This window comes from Momordica charantia, assembly GCF_013281855.1.
Source record: "Momordica charantia cultivar OHB3-1 chromosome 6 unlocalized genomic scaffold, Mcharantia_2.0 BLBB01000006.1, whole genome shotgun sequence".
Classification (NCBI taxonomy): Eukaryota; Viridiplantae; Streptophyta; class Magnoliopsida; order Cucurbitales; family Cucurbitaceae; genus Momordica; species Momordica charantia.
The window spans coordinates 26,933,537-26,953,756 of NW_028275164.1; the positions used below are offsets into that span (position 1 = coordinate 26,933,537).

At 34.3% G+C, this 20,220-nt stretch overlaps 2 protein-coding genes and 1 non-coding gene across 3 annotated transcripts; 1 reads left to right on the forward strand and 2 right to left on the reverse strand.

Annotated features, from left to right (window-relative positions):
• Nucleotides 1–4,220: 4,220 nt before the first annotated feature.
• LOC111024699 (cationic amino acid transporter 6, chloroplastic) lies at nt 4,221–9,102 on the forward strand. Its single transcript, XM_022302452.2, has 5 exons — nt 4,221–4,644; nt 4,804–5,026; nt 6,174–6,504; nt 7,221–7,449; nt 8,244–9,102. Exons 1-5 carry the CDS (start codon nt 4,272–4,274, stop codon nt 8,816–8,818), a joined length of 1,731 nt encoding a protein of 576 aa, XP_022158144.1. The 5' UTR covers nt 4,221–4,271; the 3' UTR covers nt 8,819–9,102.
• A 1,687-nt stretch (nt 9,103–10,789) lies between these two features.
• TRNAW-CCA (transfer RNA tryptophan (anticodon CCA)) lies at nt 10,790–10,861 on the reverse strand. Its single transcript has one exon. It is a non-coding gene; the product is annotated as a tRNA-Trp (tRNA).
• A 1,246-nt stretch (nt 10,862–12,107) lies between these two features.
• UVH1 (Restriction endonuclease, type II-like superfamily protein) lies at nt 12,108–18,226 on the reverse strand. Its single transcript, XM_022302998.2, has 9 exons — nt 17,221–18,226; nt 16,746–16,969; nt 16,462–16,526; nt 15,893–16,057; nt 14,280–15,194; nt 13,575–13,679; nt 13,229–13,489; nt 12,923–13,146; nt 12,108–12,502 (listed from the first exon to the last, which is right to left on the reverse strand). Exons 1-9 carry the CDS (start codon nt 18,096–18,098, stop codon nt 12,292–12,294), a joined length of 3,048 nt encoding a protein of 1,015 aa, XP_022158690.1. The 5' UTR covers nt 18,099–18,226; the 3' UTR covers nt 12,108–12,291.
• Between the last annotated feature and the right edge of the window lie 1,994 nt (nt 18,227–20,220).

Here is a 20,220-nt window from a genome sequence, read left to right on the forward strand (position 1 = left end):
ATTGTGAGGCAAACATGTATTCTCCAAAAGTTTTGAATTTAACTATATTAAAATGATTTCAGAGGTTTTCTTCAACTTTATTCGTGTCAACCAACAATTCGAACTTAATTTGTTAAAAGTAATGCAACTTTTTCACGATTCATTTTAGGGATGATCAATTAGCTCTGAGTTTGAATGGCATGTTACATTGGTTGGATATTAATCTTCATTCTCAAGACCTACATTGTAACTTATGACAAGATTTAAATTCATGAAATCAACCTTGAGACATAAAAGTGTTAAGATATTATGCCATGTGGGATAGGATATTAATTTTTATTATCGAGCCAAAACGAACATAACTCAACGATAATTGGCATAGGTCTCCAACCAAGAGGTTGTGAGTTCGATCCCCACCCCACATCTTGTACTAAAAAAAATTGATTAACAAGACGAAGAGAAAATGTTTGTATAGGATTTGAACCTAAGAATGCACAAAACAAAAATACATACATTTAAAAAAAATAACTATGGTGTTATGTATTATAATTAATTAGAATACTATATATAATTAACTGTCTCTATTTTACAGAAGTTAGTCAACTTTTCTATAGTAACTTTCAACTATGGCAGCCAAATTCCTTTCATATTCTATTTCTATGGATTAGGATTTCAAAAAGTAATCCTAGTTAGTATTATTTTGTTTTAAGAACTAATCAAATGGAATTTTTTATTAATTAACTCCAAATTAATCCAAAGAAAATCAATATATGGATAGGCTTGAGAGAAACATTCTAGTCATCATATGTTAGATATATATCAAATCCACTACCCAAAGCATATTCTCACAAGTATATGTACATATATCATATATTATATTATGTTTCACTCACCACATTAACTTTTAATTAGGAAAAAGGGAAAAATAAGTTGAAAAATATAAAGAAAAGAAAAAAAAAACTAAAGGTTATATGGATTTACATTTACTTGTAATTAGACGAAAACATTATGATAAAAATGTGAAAAGTTAATTTTTTAACTTTGATCGACAATACTCAATTTATTATCTTTTTCTTTTAAGTAAGATGAATTGTTATCTTTTTCTTTTAAGCAAGATGAATGCATCTTTTATAATTGTTCGTTAAAATACTCTTAGTTTCATTTCTAAAAATCAAAAATTTTTTTTTTTTTGTCAACTAAATAATTATCAAATAAATTTTTGTAAAAGTTTAAAACTAAAAATAAGAATATTGCCTCCTAATTTCTAAATGAGTAATGTTGACCTCTCAAAAAATAAATAATATAAAGAAATAAACCCACGACCAAAATGAACAGTGATGAGATTCGAGATGCTTTTACAAGTAATTTTAACCAATAAATTGCATCTGACAGCTTATTTGATTCTTGGATACAGCAGGTTTTTTTTTTTTAACCCACAACTTCTTTTCTTATTTGCACTAAAAATAAAAATAAAAAATAAAAGTAAACACAGAGGGAATTTTTTAACTATCAAGCTTCTATTCTGATGGCACCCAAAACCCATCATGTTTTCAAAGGAAAATCAAAAATAAAAAATAATAATAAAAAAAAGAATTTTTTTTTTTAAGAGAACAACAACAACCAAAACAACAGTGACAGTGGAACAGAGACCGACCATATATATGTTTTATTTTCAGACATTATTTTCTTGTTCTTATTTGGTGCCTGTGTTTGGATTGTCTGAGTGGAAAAGTGTTTTTATTTTTTCTTTTTTTTCTTCTTTTTTTTTTTTTGGTATCTGAATTTTATTAGGATTTTAATGGGTACAATTGATCGAGACTGTGTGCCATCATTTATTTGGAGCTCTTCTTTTATATATATAAATTCGTCTTTTGGAAGTATGTTAAAAAGTTGGACAATTAAAATATGTGGCTGATAATGGGGTTTTTTTTTTTGGTTATTTAAAATTAAGTTAATAATGGAAACTACATATACTTACGTTTCCTTGTTTCACTTTTCAAGCCTAGAAAACACTACGTTTCCACACCTATATGTGTTTCTTTGTCAAGAAAATAATGTTTAAGAACTTGTTTTATTTTTGAAATTTGGCTAAAAATTTAAAGATGTTTCTAAGGAATATGAAAAACATACCAGTAGATCATGAGAAATAAAGCATGATTTTTAAAATTAGAAGACACTGGTTACCAAAATAGAGCTCTGGAGATTTCAAAATAAAATTTTGAGGGTAAACTAGAAAATGTATTGAAATGTTAATAAATTAAGCAATTTTTTAAAATTTTAAAAGTTAAAATAAAAACATTATCGAACAAAGTCTAATCACCGATTAAATGTATCAAAGTGAGCATCGTTCATTGATAATTGGCACGTATCTCCAATTAAGAGGTTGTGAGTTCGAAACACACTCATATCCCTACATGTTAGTATTATAAAAAATGCACCAATCAAATGTACGATAAATGGTAGCAATTTTGCATAAAAGCGATCTCCCTCCCTCCCTCCACAAGGGCACGCATGTAAAGCTTTTGAGAACTTCAAGAGAAGAGTACGCAAAAGAGAGGTTCTTTTGTGGAGTTTTATATGTATAGAAACCAAGGCATGGAACATGGAAGAGAGAAAAAAAATAAAAAGGAAAAAGGAAAGCCATTTTGGAAATGAGCTTTAATTTTGCCACTAAAACTATGGAAGAGGGTGAGAATTCTAGAGGACTTATCGGGTCAAAATGTTGGGATTGTAAAGAGTGCAAACAAAGTCTCATCAGGAAAGACACTGTTGAGAATCCATCAGTTTAAGTTTTTTGATTGAGTGGTGGTTTATTCATCCTTAACACGGTATGATCAGAGTGGGAGATCTTGTATTCAAACCTCTGTATTGTTGTTCGATGGTTACTGTTATCCTTAACACAAAAATTTTCCTTCTTCAGTGTAATGCATATTCTCTCTCTTCTACATGTATACATATGTGTCTTTAAGAAAAGAAAAAAGGCTTTTGAAAAAGACATAAGCAAGCATCCAGGCTTTGTTAAAGCAAAACATATTTATTAAAAATAAAAATAATAAGTTACTTGTTAAGGGGCTTGAGAATATAAATAGGGCTTTGATTCCTCAACACAAAAATTCATATATATTTACCTTATATATGGTTGCTATTGAAACAGTTGTAATGCTGAATGCCCCACTTCTCCCCTTTTTGCCCTTTCCCTTTTGATTTTGTGTTTCCATTTGGGTTTTTTCACATGGTGGAGAACTGTTTGATAATATATGTTTATGAGGACAGATATTCTCTTCTCAAAACCACATGTTGGACACCACCATTTGTGCTTTCATATGTGAATCATTTTGATGAGTTATATATATTTGTAGCAAATATGATCATAGGCTAAAAAAAAAACGGTGCTAACGATGTCGTCTTCAATCACGACACAATAGTTGTTGAACTAGTTAAAGTCAAAGGTTCGAATTCTGATCATCTCTACGTGTTGTTGAATTCCCAAAAAAGAAAATCATTGTTTTTAACTTTCGTTTAATTTGGTATAAAAGTCTCATTCAAATTTATTAAAATGGACTGATTTAACATCCTCCACCATCCCTATAGCATATCTAGATCATTAATTTTACACAATAATAATCAAATGTGGACTTTTAATAAATGTTAGAAAAGCTAAAAATTCAAGTCATTGGCTCCCAAATGGATTGCGGTCCCATTGACAAGGATATGAGGTTTATGTATCACCTAATGTAAGATATTCTATTCAAATTTTTTAGTGAACTTAATACCAAAAATATTTTATATATCTCACGAGTCTAAGTGTGGGTGCGTTACCTCAAATTATAGAGGGTAAAATACTAAAAAACTATCAATTCTGGATTAAAAAAAAAAAGGGAAAAAAAACTCAAGCAACTTGATAACTTTTTCTTTTAATAAACCATTATACTATGTTATTATATTTTCCACATATTAAAATCATTATTTTCTTTTTTATGACAATTTAGAGATACGAGGATGAAACCTCATACCTAAAAAAAATAATAATAATACATGTCTATGTTCAAATTGGAAATCTGAAAATCAGAAAATAAAGAATAAACTAACAAAATGCATTCAACAATTTATTACTTAAACACCAAATTTCAACAATATAGCATTAGAAAAATACTAAAGTAAAGAGAATAACTTTCCATAATTTTACATAATATTAATCTACCAAGTCCAAGATCCTCTCCCCAAACCCATATTTAAAAAGCCCCCTCTTCCCCTCCATTCCCTTCATCCTTCTTCATCAAACTCCCACCGCCATGGCCGCGGCCGCCGCCTTCCTCCGCCGCTACCTCCACTCACTGGCCCAAACCCCCCACCGGCTGAGGAAGAGAATGCTAGCCACGTGGACTCCCGACCAAGAACTCAACCAAGTCCGCCAAAGATCAGGAGCTGACATGAAAAGGAAGCTCAAGTGGTTCGATTTAGTCGCCCTCGGCGTCGGAGGAATGCTCGGCGTTGGCGTCTTCGTCACCACCGGCCCCGTCGCCCTCCATGTCACCGGCCCCGCCGTCTTCCTTTCCTATATCATCGCCGGAGTGTCCGCTCTCCTCTCTTCCCTTTGTTACACTGAGTTCTCCGTCCATGTCTCCGCCGCCGGCGGTGCCTTCAGCTACTTAAGACTCACTTTTGGTAATGAGAATTACCCTAACATCTAATCCATTAATTTAAACTTTTGAGTTCAATAACAGCCGATTAATACTGATAATTTCTTACTGGGTTTAAGTTTTTGAGTTTAATGATGATTTAACCGATTATGGATTGACGAGATTGAGATATTTTTGGGGACAGGAGAGTTTGTGGGATATTTTGCTGGAGCAAACATTATAATGGAATATGTGTTGTCAAACGCTGCAGTGGCAAGAAGTTTTACAGAATATTTGTGTGTAGCATTTGGAGAAAGTGAACCAAATGCATGGAGAGTGGAAGTCCATGGGTTGTTGAAGGGTTATAATATGTTGGATTTCCCAGCTGTGGCTCTCATTCTTCTTCTCACTCTCTTTCTTTGCCACAGGTCTCTCTCTCTCTCTAAATTTAGCATAAAATTGTAGCTTTTTAAATGACCAAATCAAATCATCATCATATGTATGGTTAATTTTCAAATTGGCAAAAAACTTAGCTTCACTATTTAGTTGGAGAGGAAAAGAATTAGAAGAATGAATAATAATTCTCCAATTCAACAAATTTAGTGGTCAAAAGAGAAGTTTTTGAGCCAATAATTCCCACCTCAATTTGTTGGTTTTTTCCCCCTTGCTAACCATATTCAAAAGAGGGTTTCATCATTTCTTTTGGATGACAAATCAATTATGGGAACTAATATGGAAAAAGTTGTGTGAGATAGTATAGATAGGGCTTTTAGATTTTGTATAAATTGACTTCTATGTCGGATAACAATTACGTTTTAAATTTTTTTGTTTTAAAAAACTATATTCGTTTCCTCACCATTTTTCTTTGTATGTTTTTTAACCTTTTTTTTTTAAACACATTTCATATATTGAAATCAATTTTTTAAAATTTGGCTTGAAGTAGTGTTTATAAGCTTAATTTTCAAAAATAAAATAGCTAAAAAAAAGGCTTTTCTTGACAACAAATATTGGGCAGAGGATTGAAACTTCGACCTAAAAGAAGGTAATTGATAGTTTTAAACATTATTAAATTACAAAGGAACCTCTAACATTCTCCCTTCACGTGTGGGCTTAGAAGTTCGCACAAGGCCCAATAAAGTGGAAATAATCATTTTCAAAAACAAAATAGTTATAAAAAAGACAGGGTTTTTTCTTGACAATAAATGTAGGGCAGAGGATTGAACTTCAACCTAAAAGAGATAATTGATAGTTTTAAACATGATTAAGCTATCAATGAACGTCTAACACTCTCCCTCACTTGTGGGCTTAGAATTTGCACAAAGTTCAATAAAATTATTTGGCATGATTAAATTATTAAATAGGAAAGAAATGACGATATAGTTCAAACACTAACGGAGGACCTTTCTACTCCAATATCATTTTAAACATGATTAAATCACCAATCAACCTAACAGTTTAAGCTTATGAGTCAGAGAAAACTTAATCCTACTTTATAGGATATCTAACAGGTAACTTATTTACTAAATTATGCTCGGATTGAGTTACGTTTTAATTGATGTATGTGTGTATTTGCAGTACAAAGGAGAGCTCAATGCTAAACCTAATAATGACAGTTTTCCATGTGATATTCTTTGGGTTTATAATTGGGTGTGGGATGTACAAAGGAAGTGCAAAGAATTTGGTAAAGCCTGGTGGGTTGGCTCCTTTTGGAGTGAAAGGTGTTTTGGATGGTGCAGCCATTGTTTACTTCAGCTACATAGGCTATGACTCAGCCTCAACTCTTGCTGAAGAAATCCAAAACCCTAAACACAGTCTTCCAATTGGCATACTTGGTTCTGTTATCATCACTTCTGCTCTCTATTGCCTCATGGCCCTCTCCCTCTCTCTCATGCTCCCTTACAATCAGGTGAATTCAAACACTACTACTACTTCTTCGATCCTTCGGAGATTGTTTTCAAAATAGTTTTTTCGGTCGGAGTTTTCAAATAGATGACGGGTTTCAGTGAAAAACGTGTACTTAAATTGTGTTGGAACTGGATCGTATGATGTGCTTTTGTAAGAATTGTGGTTGGATGACTTATAAAAGAACGGTAGAAAGCAAAAAGTGTTCTCAAGGAAAAGAAGAAAAAAATCAACTTTAAAAAAAAAAAAAGTAGTTATTTGTTCTAGAAAAATTGGGGAAAAAATGTTAGGTAAAAAATCAACTTTATTTGTTTTTAAGGATAGTCTATGTTTATCTAGAATTATAAACTTTTGAGGAATGGTTTTAAAAACACAATATATAACCTTAACTCTCACTCCATCGAGATAGTTCAAACAACAAAAACAAATTAGTTATCTTAAAACAATACAAAAATCCATAGGTTGGACTAATAGTTTTGAAAATCAGGCTCAAACTAGTCTTTCATTAATTTGTAACTCATATATTCTTAGACTCAACCAAAGCCACTAATCAAAATGTATTGAGTTCTACAAAAAGTTGCTGCATCAACTAGTAATCATTATAGAAACAATCCCAAGAATTCCTAATGGGATGTGACTAGGAAAAATAGCTAGTGTTCTTCCTCCAATTGGGTCATTGTTAATTATTATAACTATTTTTTAAAAAAAATTTGTGAACAGATATCAGAAAAGGCATCATTTTCAATAGCTTTTCAAAGGATTGGTTGGAAGTGGGCAAGCAATGTAATAGGGGGTGGAGCAAGCTTAGGGATTGTGGCCTCTCTTCTTGTTGCTATGTTGGGACAAGCAAGGTACCTTTGTGCAATTGGGAGGGCTAGGTTGGTTCCTTCTTGGCTAGCCAAGGTCCATCCTTCAACAGGCACACCTTTGAATGCAACACTATTCTTGGGTAAGCCCCTTTCTCTAAACTTTTTTTATTTTGTTGGTACCCCTCCAAAAGAAATCGTTTTTCTATGTATATAAGTCGTACACAAAAGGTATAGTATAGTGTAGTTTGTGGTAGTCAGGTGGCCTGAGATTTTGAGTTTAGTAGTGATTTCAGCATGGCGAATTTAAGGTTAGAAAATGTTGAGTCTAAAATCAGATGATCTCCTTGTTTCATGCTAATAGTACGTCTGTGAACTTCCGGTAGAAGTGGTGATCATTTAGGTTGTTCTAAATGTCAACATTACTTAAGAATTAAGCCTATTTTTATTTTAACATTTTTATAGATCATACTACACTCAAAGGCTTGAAATCAAATGCATTGACTGTAAACATGAAATAAGAAAGATGTAATATTGCAAGAAATATTTGAACCCAAAGACTTTCTATATTCTAATATCATGATTAGATCCAAACATGGAAGCTGATCATGAAACGAAAGTTAATCTTTTGAATATATTTAATTTCGAACCTATTTCAATGACTCCTTCTTACGAATATGTATAAAAGATTAAATAATATTAAATACCTTAATCCATCAACTTAATTTTTTAACTTTTCTTAATTTAGTAGGTAGTTTAAACTTACAATTCTTGTGTTAGTCATTCGTTCGGTCTCATGCTATTTTCACTCAACTATGTCAAAAATGGGCCTTCTTTAGACCTTTTTGCAAGAAAAGAAAAAGGGGTAATATAAAAGAAACCAAGTTTCTATATGAAATTTCTAATGCAAATCTCTTCTTAATTTCCTAATGTATAGGTCTTTGCACAGCCTCAATTGCACTCTTCACTGAGCTTTACATAGTGATTGAAATGATCTCAATTGGGACACTCATGGTCTTCTACCTAGTGGCAAATGCAACCATCTATCGTCGATACGTTATGGTAAGCAAACATCCTCCGTCTCGCATTCTCCTGTTCCTCCTCCTCCTTTCATGTTCGGCCATCGGTTTCTCTCTATCGTGGAAGCTTAACCAACAACTGTGGGGTCTTTTGTTCTTCGGTGGATCGACAATCTCCATCATCGCCTTCTTCCACTACAAAGTGCCGAGCCACCACACGCCAGAGGAGTGGTCGGTGCCATTCATGCCGTGGCCCGCGGCGATATCGATATTCCTCAATGTCTTCCTCATGACCACATTGAGGATGCTATCCTTTCAAAGGTTTGCAATTTGGTCTTGTTTCATAACTTTGTTCTATGTTGTGTATGGTGTTCATTCAACTTACAAAGCTGAGGAGACCATGGAGGTGAATAATAGGGTTGGTGATCAAGCTGTGATGTCCAATGTCAATTCTACCCTCCAACAAAGCAAGCTGGACATACAAGTGCTTTAGATGAAAGTTGACTTTCTACACACCACTTTTCTCCCTCAAAAAAAAAAAATTTGTCCAAATTCTTTTTCTTTTTCTTTTTCTTTTCACTCTATAGGGTCTAGAAAATGGTTCTATTTTGTGTAAAATAGCCTAGATTCTATTTTGTGTAAAATAGCCTAGATTTTGAAAAAGAAAGTATCAAATCAAAATGACAAGTTAACCAAATACAATCCGTATGTGTATTATAGTTTCTTGATTTTAATAAAAAACATGTCTCTCAAAGAGGTATGATGAGCTTACGAGCATATCTGTTTTTCTTATAAGTTCAACTGATAAACATGAATCGTGAGGTCATTGGAAGGTTTATATGGGTAGAATGCAATGAAATACTCTTATAGGTGGTGGACTTTTTTTTAGTACAACAAATGGGGTGGAGGATTCGAACTCAATATCTCTTGATCAAATAGAGGTGTCAATTACTGTTGATCAAATGGAAGAAAGAGGATGTATCGTAGATACTTCAGCTGTTTGGAACCACTTTAATTATCTTTTTACTTCAATCTGACACACCACTCTATAATTTCACATAAAGGAGAGGTGTTTCCCATGAGAGAAATTGTGATCTTTTTGGGGAGTGGTTGAAGTGAAAGATGATAGAAGAAATTTTGGGCCATATCCAAACAGTGGTGGGACAAATTAAATGTATTGAACCTTGGCATAGTTTTAAGCTAAGGTGTTTTTTTTCCAAGTTTTGTAATCATATTCTTTTAGTTATGATTGAAAATTCGAACTCATGACTTTTCGCAAAATCGGCACGACCTCTTTAGAAGAAACTTGTCCCGAAAGGAAAATCAAGCCCGAGCCCGACGACGGCGTACGTGTGGACCTTGGTCTTGGCTTGCCTCACACCAAGTTTATAAACTCAATACTGAGTCAATGCTTATAAACCAACTTCCCAAAGGTTGTTCTTCCGACGTGGGACAACAAAAGGTTTTAATATTTGTCATTCCCAACAACCACCGCAGTTTCTTTCCTTCCACCGCAAATCAAACTTAACATAATAAAATTTCATCATAAATAGACAAAAACTCCTTGTAAATTGCACTACTTTCTCTCATTATTAATTGTATATATTTCTATAAATCTTTGATAAGATGTTGAATCTTATTGCATTAAGAGACAATATGACTTTCTTTTTCCAAGTATCTCCTCCTTGAGGTTTGCATTGGGAAATGCCTTTTCCTCTATCAATCCCAATCGTTTGATCTTTATGAGATTGCATACTGTGAATGATTTGACCATTGGAAGTGGGATGGATATTGGACATGCGCACTATCTTTCAATATCAATATTCTTATGAAATTAAAGGTTTTCATGGTTACCATTTTGGTGGGATTTGATGCAAATTTGCACCCTACTCTACTTCTGCTTTTCTAGCCACGCGAAAATTTTGAATTTCACGAAATTGGACTATAAAAAAATAAGTTCAAACTTCATCATAGTTCTCTTTTGGTAAGCGCTACATGCGTCGAGTTAATTTATATATTTTTTTTTGGAATAGAACTTTAATATTTTAATAAATATCTTGTATAATCGAGTAAAGTCATATTGAATATTTGGAAATTAAGAATTACAAAATGGAATCTTTGAGATAATGGGGGAGGAATATAATTGAACTCCAAGAAATGTGAGAGCATGCATTAAACAAGCTGAAATTCCCCCATCATTTTGCCGTTTAATTCATCAAAGCTTTTTTTTTTCTTTTCCAACCATTAATTTCAAACCAATCATTCAAATTTGGACTTAATATTTAAAATAATAATAACCCACAACTTGCTTCTTCTGAAATGAAACGATGAATTCCGGAATTGCATTATCAAAAAGGATCTGTGTACTGAAATTCGCCGGAAAAAAAAAAGAAAGGGGAAAGTAAATAAATTTCGGGGGCGGGGCAAAAAGGTAATTCACCTGGGGATTTTTAATTTTAGGAATTGAACCCGACGTGAATCGAACACGCAACCTTCTGATCTGGAGTCAGACGCGCTACCATTGCGCCACGGATCCGATGGTGTTATTGGTTCGCATAAATAACTTATAATATTACTTTCACTCAGATATTATTATTTTAAATAAAACGAGCTTCATAAATAGTTTCATGGCAACTGATGTTTTGAAATTTTTCAATTTTATTTTTTCGTTTTTTCTCCGTTAGAAGATTAGTTAAGAAAAAGTTGATTTATTATTAAATTATTATTTTATTGACATATTTAGAGATGTGGATATATAACTCGAATGCTACTTGATATATGAAATCTAACTCATCCATCAACCGAATCTATTTTTAATACTCGATGTGCTCACGTGTCTAAATATGTTAATAAAATAACAACTTAATCACACATTATTTTGTATTACCAAATCCTAACATTTTTTAGTAAGATTCAATTGAGAATTTATAACTCATTGTGAATAAAATTAAAATTGAAATTTTTAAAAGATTAAGAATTAGATTGAGAATTATCTCAAAGATGACTAGTTTTGTTTAGTTTCTACTTTTTAAAACATTATATTTTAAGTACCAAAGTTAAATATCCGAAATTACTATTTCCACTTCGTTTTTTTATGCACATTGATTTCAAAAGTTAATTTGTCGGATAAATTCATACTTACATAATTCATAAATTTCATGAACTGATGCGTGAGTCGAAAGACGAAATTAAGAATATTGGTTCGCATAATTTTTCTAGCAGTTTTTGTTGGATACACGAAATTAAGAATATTAATAAATCAAGGAATTCTGCTGACAAGAAAATAATCATGAAATTTAAAATATTTCCTTTTTTGCTCTTTTTTTTTTCATAAGAAACCACACTTCAGAAGAAATGAAAAATATAAACTCAACAAAAAGGATCTACCTATAAAAAAGGGCTGCAAAAACCCATAACTGATAATTACAAAAAATCTTCCCTAGAAAGAATTAAATCTAATAATATCCCAGATTTCTTCCTCACGTCTCACAAGTCACAACCATTAAAATTCTACTATTCCTCTCAAACCGAACACCCCACAAAAAGTGGGAAATCGCCAACACTCTGTTAAGAGCCAGATAAACTCCAAGCACCTCCAAGAAACGATTTCAAATAGACCAGACGAACTCGCCCCTATACAAACTATCTCTTTATCCATACATAGTCTAGAAAAAAATTCTACATTATGATTCAGATGAAGCTCAGAAACTCCCTTGAATAATTGTACACACATTCAGAGCAGTACAAGAAGACTTAAACCTAACAAAAGGTAGGAAGACCAATAAAACAATTGTACAATAACTTTATAAATTTAGTTAAGAATCTATTTTGCATAAAATTAGAAACTGTGTGAAATTTTGTAATGAAGAATTATGGTTAAATAAAGCCTCCTTTTCTTCACAGCTCTGAAGTTGGATTGGAAGGTTGAAGAAAGATAATAAAGAGGCCTCGGCCTCAATAAATCAATCACAATAAGGTTGGATACTTCGCATCAAGGAAGTCTCTGAGAGTTCTTGCAGCTTGCTGTCCACCCATTAGTACTGCAAGCTTCTCAACAGGTAGAAGGGAGAGCTCTGCTAAGCTCTTGCATCCATCCATTATTGCCCTGTAATTTGAATCCGTTACACCCGGAAGTCGCCTTAGAAACTCCACGGCTGAGGTGTTGTAATTTTCCGCTCTGAAATCGACATGGCACCAAACAATTTAGTTTGACAATAGTTCATTTTATAAATCGTATTCTTAGAATAATAAATCAAGAGTAGACCATGAATTGAACCCATTCTACCTAAACTTTTTACTTTTTCATGAGCCCTTATTGACTATCAAGTCAACCCAGAATGATTCATTTTACTAAACATACTGTGTGGCTCTAACTTTTGAGATTAGTGCTTTTACTTCTGGAAAAACACAAAATAACTGCTTCTTTCTATTAGAATCCTATTATGGGTGCCAATAATTCTGTCGACAGTAGATCGGCACCTAAACATGTGCCAATCTGAACTGCTACTTGTTTAAGATATCAGCCATATTGTATTCCTTTCTTACCTATAAAAGAGAGATAAAGAGAGAAGGACAGAAGGCTATATATCAATCTTACCTCACATCATTTTCGACAATGCCCTCCTCAGATGGAACCCCAACTCTAACAGCCTTGGTTTCATCAGGTTCATCTTGATTTGCCTTCAGAGAGGCAAATATTTCAGCAGTAGCATGGAGACTGCGAGACCAAATTATTCGAAGACGGGGAAAATGAAGAACGAGCAGCGAAAGCTTAGACATAATGTTTGTTGGTGTCACATCGTCACCAATATCACTTGCAGACTGCAAGGGGGAAGATTATTGAGTCAGAACTATCATCATGAAACCGGAACTCAGCACTTCTCAGTACACATGCTCAAGTTACCTGAAACGAGAAGCTTTTGTCCTGTGAGAATTCAATTAGTAGAACAGGTATTCTGTAATAGCGCACCATTGTGTCTACTTGATGATAAAGGCGTCCTGAAGCAAAGCTCATGAAGAGATCCTGAATACTCTTTCTCTCAACGCATATAAGGGGTGAAAGAATATAATCCCCAACTTCTAATGTCACTGGAATTATGCGCATGCCTTTCTGGTGAAGAACATTTGGAAGGCTACTCATAAACTCCCGCATGTCCACAATGACCTGAAGAAGTAAAATTTATCAAAAAAACATGTTTAAGAAATAATAGAAGGAAGCAAAGAAGATTAGGAAATATCACATCACACACCTGCATTTCTTTCTCCACGTCCTTTCTTCCACCGGCCTTTCTTGTTGAATTCTGTGTTGTAGCTTGTGGTTCTACGGACGAGTTTAATCCTAAGCAGTAGCCATTCTGCTTGGGACAAAGATGATTCCAATGAGTTGCCAAACAGTATAAATAGTGTAATTAAACATCTCAAGAGGTACAATCCAGTAAACAATCCACCCATGTTAAGGAAACCAACTAGAAAAAGGCAATATTAGAAACTAGAGAGTTTAAAAGTCTAACAAGACCACAAATTACTAAAAATATCAACGAATTCAATTTCCTAACTAAATATATGTAGAACATTTCCTATCATAGGCACTTATGTGTTTATAAATAGTTGCTACAGCAAGAAATAACATTGTTTACTACGTCCTTTGAAACAATTCGAAACTCCTACAATTTCCACCAGAGTGGGGCAACATAAGTAGTAGAGCACCTTCCATGTCAGTGAAGAAAACCACAAACATAGAAGACAAACACTACAGTACATGACAAAACCAAGAAAAAATGTAAAAGGAACAAGAAAGGTAAAATAAACCCTTGTGATATACCCCTGGCATATAAAATCCCATAGTCCGTCTGATACTAACAGATTGTGAATTCCAAATGAGAAAAATAAACGTCATTAACAATTTAATTCCAGAAATATCAGAAAAAAAGATAGATGATTCCATGAGAACTAGCCTGATCAACTGGGATCATCATCAGTGACTTCTGTCTGATCAAAGATTCAAATGCCCTGTTCTCCCTCCGAATGCTCGCCTCAAATTTTTGCACCTCAGTAGAATCTTCATAGAAAATAAAATAGACCTTCAAATGTTTTGATGGATTCTCAGCTTTATAGACTTCTATCTGCCTCACAAAAGTTACATCTGGATGGTACACAATAACAATGGAAGGCTTCAAGGTGTCTAGGACAGGTTGATCGCTTTCAAGGGCATAAAACTGCACTGGAGGTAGCAGCTTCAGCTCTTCTCCCTCCTTCCCTTCCTCTGAAGGTGCAGCTAGGCAAGCGGCTTCAGAAAACCCATCCAAAACCATTGGATTTTTCTTATTCATCTGATCTTCACAACCTGATGGACATGCTTCAACTTCATCATCTATTGTTGCTTTATGATTTCCAACGTTTTTATCCTTAGAATCCCCAACATTGACGGCAACCTTTTTACTCCTTAGTTTTCTCTTTCCCTTTGAATATCCCTTATTATCATCTTTAGGCTGGGGATCGGCAATTGCTACCTTCTGATTATCAACTGTTCTTTTATCCCCCGGATTATTAGTCTTGGAAGCACCTTTTTTACTCCTTTCTTCTCTCTTTCCTGTGGCTTGTTCTGTACCATCCATGTCATTCCGTCGATCACCCCCAACAGCAGAATCATTTTTTTCTCGATTTCTTATTTCTGATGCTGCTGCTAATAGTGCATCACGTTCCTGTTTGTTTAAGCTGCTAGCTTCAGCATTTTGTACAGGTGTTATCGTAACTACTCCATCAAGAACCCCAAAACCTTTGGGATTCTTGTGTTTCTTTTTATTATGGGGTTTCATGTCACGCAGTTGTATTTTGTTCAGCAAGTAATTCTCCCATTCTTCCCGTAGGACCTTCACAAGAAAATACATTGTAACTCTAAATATCTGATAACATATACCATTGAGATAGTTTTCCTTTTCCATCTTCAAATGAAACAGAATAAGCAAAAATTTGGAGAAGTGTACATCTTCTACGACCCATTTCTAGAATTCTGAGAGAAAATTATGCTTTGAAATTGTATCTACATGTGCTTAATACTTCAACATGCAAATAGTTAAGCAATTTCATTTCCATTCGAAGTTGTGGCCATAATCTTCAAGTTCTTTCTTTTTCTGGTAAGACTGTTGTAAAAAAAGAACACAACTGAAACATAAGATAAGAAGGACATCATAGGTCAGTGATTTTGGAGAAACTAATTCTCCACAAAATCAAATATTCTTCAAAAAAATTGTCAGATCCAATTGTATAACTATTTAAATCCAGTGAAGGGTTCAAATGCGAGGCCCAAAGTGAAAGTGGGAATCTTCATGGAATGCCTGCAACCGTACTTTAAAATGTCTGACCTGGAACTCAGCGACACTTCGCACAAAATACAGAAAGTATACCAGGGCTGTATGCAGTTAGAGTACATTTAAATACATTTAGGTTCCAGAATAAACCATTGAATATGCCGCACGGCCAAAATAAAAAGTGCATCGTGAAAGTCGAAGTAAATATAACTCCACTAACAAGAAATAAATAATTCAAAACTATTAGAGAGCCAAATGACCTTCTGCGGGCTGTTCATAATGCATTCTTCCAGCTGCATGCATGAGCGCTCATCTTTGCATGCCACTAGAACAATGCCACTGCTGTCCTCATCACTTTCTAGCAGATTCTCTTCTCCTTCAGAGAGCCGCTTCTTTCTTTCCTCTTCTATTTCTTCGAGAACATCCTGTGAATAATGATAAGAATTTAACTTTTCAAATTCTTACTGAGCTTCGTGTCTTCTTCTGTTTCATAAAACCATAAAAAATTAAAAAAATGCCGACTTCTGAAAGACATTGGTTGAAAGACCAAAACTAAACCAAATATCAGAATAGATAGCTCTTTAGCTTTCTACCACTGAAATCAAGGGCATCCGCACCTGTTCCAAGATGCGGCTTCAGTAGACATTAAGGATATTTGGTATTAAGCTTGCCCAAAAATTTGAACACAAAACCTCATCATATATGATACCATAACCACAAAATTCATGCCCTTTCCAATGGGGCGGTCCTTGGAGGCTAAATTTTCTAACCAATATTTACGATTATCGAACAGAAAATGTTGCACGGAAACTGGAACTCACTCACTCACACGTAAGACCTTCCACTTTGGCGCCTCTTCCAGAACTTCATCCAAAGTTATCCTACCAGTCGTACCTGGTGAGAGTTAGCAAATAACTATCAGAAAAATAGACACAAACCAATTAAATAATAATGCTTAAAGCTATACCATATAACTCATTTCTGACCCATGTTTCTGCAGTTTCTCTATTTTTTCCCCCTTTCCCCAATTCTACCGTATTCTATATAGCAGATCTGAATTCATGCGATAGATGTGGGAAAAATATAAATAAATTCATAAACCTATGCCCTCACCCTCTTCCTCATTCTTGTTGTCTCCTTTCAATTTTCGCCTTTTGCCAACCACACCCTTACCCTGCTCAAATACTTTCGAACCATCAGCTCTAACAAATCGATATACCCGTTTCTTAGCATAGTCAAAGATCTTGTAGCTCGCTTCTGCAAATATCCAGACAGACCTAAAGCTCTCAGACACCCTCAGAGTATCCAGATACTTCAAGAAAGTCACTGCATCGTACCTACCCAAATGTCATTTCACAAAACCATAGGCAATTTAGTGTTACCAGAGAGCGATCCTTTCATTATTCACCGTCAAAGTAATGCTAAACCACTTATTACAGCCACTAATTTAATTCCCTGACAAAGTTAAAAAAAACTGAGTAATTTCACACCCCAGTACAGACAAACATGTACATACATATGTATATAATAACAGAATAAAACCAAACAGAAAAAGTATTATCAAGAAAAACTAAATTTTGTATCAAACCTAACAAGATAATCCAACAATTTCCTCAAAGTTTTCAAGTCTGACACGAGCTGCTTCGTCCTTTTCCCTAATGTATGCCAAATTGGATCCAACTGCCGCCTCACAATTTCGTCGAATGATTTGAATAACCCATTCTCAACTGTCAAATCCTCAACATCAACTTTATTAGTCTTCCTCATCTCCTTCAAGCACGCGTCCATAACCTCAATTATGGATTTTTGTATCCCCACCATGTATTTCGTCATTGGCACCCTTATATCCACCACGTCTGGTGGGTTCCTCTCCAAGTCCTCCGAAACGTAAACTTGAAACCTCGGCCACAAATGCAACCTACGAACGTACAAGCACTTCATGATCCGCTCTGACTTAGCAAACCCAGAAACCATCGCGTGTGGCTTATCAGAAAAAACTCGAACATAGGCATTTCGATTGTGGGAGCGGATGATTCGGACAATGAAAGCTTCGGTGGATGTTTCCGATAGAGAATGCGCGTTGAGAAGAATAAGCCCGGCAATGTTAGAAGTGGGAAGTTTATGCGTGAGAAGATCAACGATAAGAATTCGAGGGGTGACGAAAAAAGCAGACCCGGAGGAGTAGAGAGAAAGACGGTGATGAGCAGGGAGGTCGGCAGAGATTTCAGAGGGGAAAGTTAGAGAATCGGATTGATGACGCTTGAGGTAGAAAAGGATTTGGGATTTGAGCGAGATTTGGTAGTGAGAAGATGGAGATATGAGAAGCAAAGTGCCCTGGCACGGAGAGTGAAGGAGGAGGAGGGAGGAAACAAGCTTCGCAAGATTCAAACCTGAAGAGATTATTACTAAACCTCCATTAGAGTCCTCCAGAAGCTCTGTGATTATGTGCTCGTGAAATTGAACCATAGGATTCGATTGAAGCTCTTCCAAACTGCCAATGGCGATGTCGCTAGGGTTTGCTTTCCGACGGTGGCGGGAAAATGAGGGCGCGGAGAAGGGAGTTGACAGTTGGGTCGACGGATTTTACAGCGAGCAACAATACGACATCGTTGGAGGCTAAATCTCTCTCCTACCTGGACCAGTGGGCCCGACCAGGCCCAGTTTCACCATCGTAAACAAGGTAACTGGGCCCATCAGAAAGCCCAACACTAGAGTTTATGGGTCATCGGAGTTCTTGTCGAATTTACTCGTCCAAGCCCATCATCCCGTGCTCCACCTACGGAAAAACGAAATTAATATAACACAAATTAACAAATAATAAAAATAAATTTTAAAATCCAAGTCACGAATTAACAAAAATAAAATAAATAACACTAAAATTAGTGCATTTTTTTTTATAGTCAGCTAACATAAATAAGAGGTTGGAAGATTGGTGGAAAAGATTAGTAAAATTCAAGATTGAAGACTTTGGGGATGCTTGGGGGAAAATAGTGGTAAAAGAATTTGTCAATAAATAAGTAAATAGCATATTCTGTTGTATATTCCGCCGATCTTTTGACTTGTTGACTTTTATAATTGAACATCATTTTAAATAACCAAATTTGTATTTTAATCGTAATTTTGTCAACTAAAAACATATTAAATAAAACCGTATTTGCATTACTTTTCTGTCGGAATTCAAACACACAATGTACAAATTAAACTTGCTATCACAAGTTGCCATATCTATAAAATGTAACAATCAAATGAGATTATTGAACTAAATGTAGTTTAATTATTTGTAATCTCTACTCTTAAGCAATGTTTTAAAAATGTCAATGTCTCAATTATTTTTTAAATATCGATAGAAATATCGATAAAATCATTGTCGACGCGGATAGATATTTATGTACAGATTATAAAAATAAAAGCGTCGATAACAAATAAGAATTTCAAAATTTTAAATAAGTTAACAATTATTATTATTAATATAATGTCACTACATTAGTGATTTTAGGTTTATAATTTGTATATTTTGTCTTTATATTTTTTATATTTTATCGAATTTTTATTATACTATCGAAATGTTTATTCACTTAGGTTAATGTCGAATTAGAAATGTTGACATGTCGATAAAAAATTAAGACCTTGATTATCCTATTTAAATTACTGTAGTACTCTATAGAGAAAAAAATAGATAATAGTATGATTTTATCATATTTTCATTTATAAACTTCGAGGTTTACTTCATTTTGATTTTAAAATATTTAAAATATATGATTTAACAATCACGATCCATCTAAACCAATCTATATATGATTCAATACATAACTACGTCGGTACATACATATAATCACGTCATTCAAGTGTTGTGTGTATAATAAATTTAATAACTAAACTAATCACTTTGAATTTTCACAAGTCAAATTCGATGTTCTGAAAGTTGAAATTTCTTTTCGATAAATAAAATCATATAGTTCGGTGTATAGAAAAGACAACAAGTATATATATATATATATTTCGTCTCTCTCTTTTTCTTCTAATGGAGGGATCTGGACACGTGGGCGTGAAGATAGGCCACGTGGCGGACGTTGACACGTGGGCCAACAAGATTGCGTGGATGTGTAGTCAAAAGAAGTGGACAGAAATCGTTGGTCTTGACGTTCAAATGTGTCGGTGTGGTGGGTGCAGCGGCCAATCCCTGTCGGCTAAACCCACACCGTACGATCCAATCTTCTACTCTCCTCCACGCTTTCACCACCGTCCGATGTACATTACATAACTAAATTATACCTTCACATGTACATTTGGCTATAATTGTGTCATGGTTCTTCTTTTTCCATCCGATCCTTATTGTTAAAACAAATTTCAATTTGGTCACCATACTTTTGTATTTTTTAACCATACCGTATTCGTTTATTGATGTTAAAATTGACGAAGGATAAACTTGTATGATAAACTTAGGTGACATAATACTTAACAAACTTGCATAAACTTAAAAGGAGACATTTAAGTCATTTAATAGAACAATATAAATTCCTTCAAAAACTAAATTTTTTTTCAGTTTTCTCCAAATTTGTGCAGAACTCATTAAGTATCGTGTATCCAA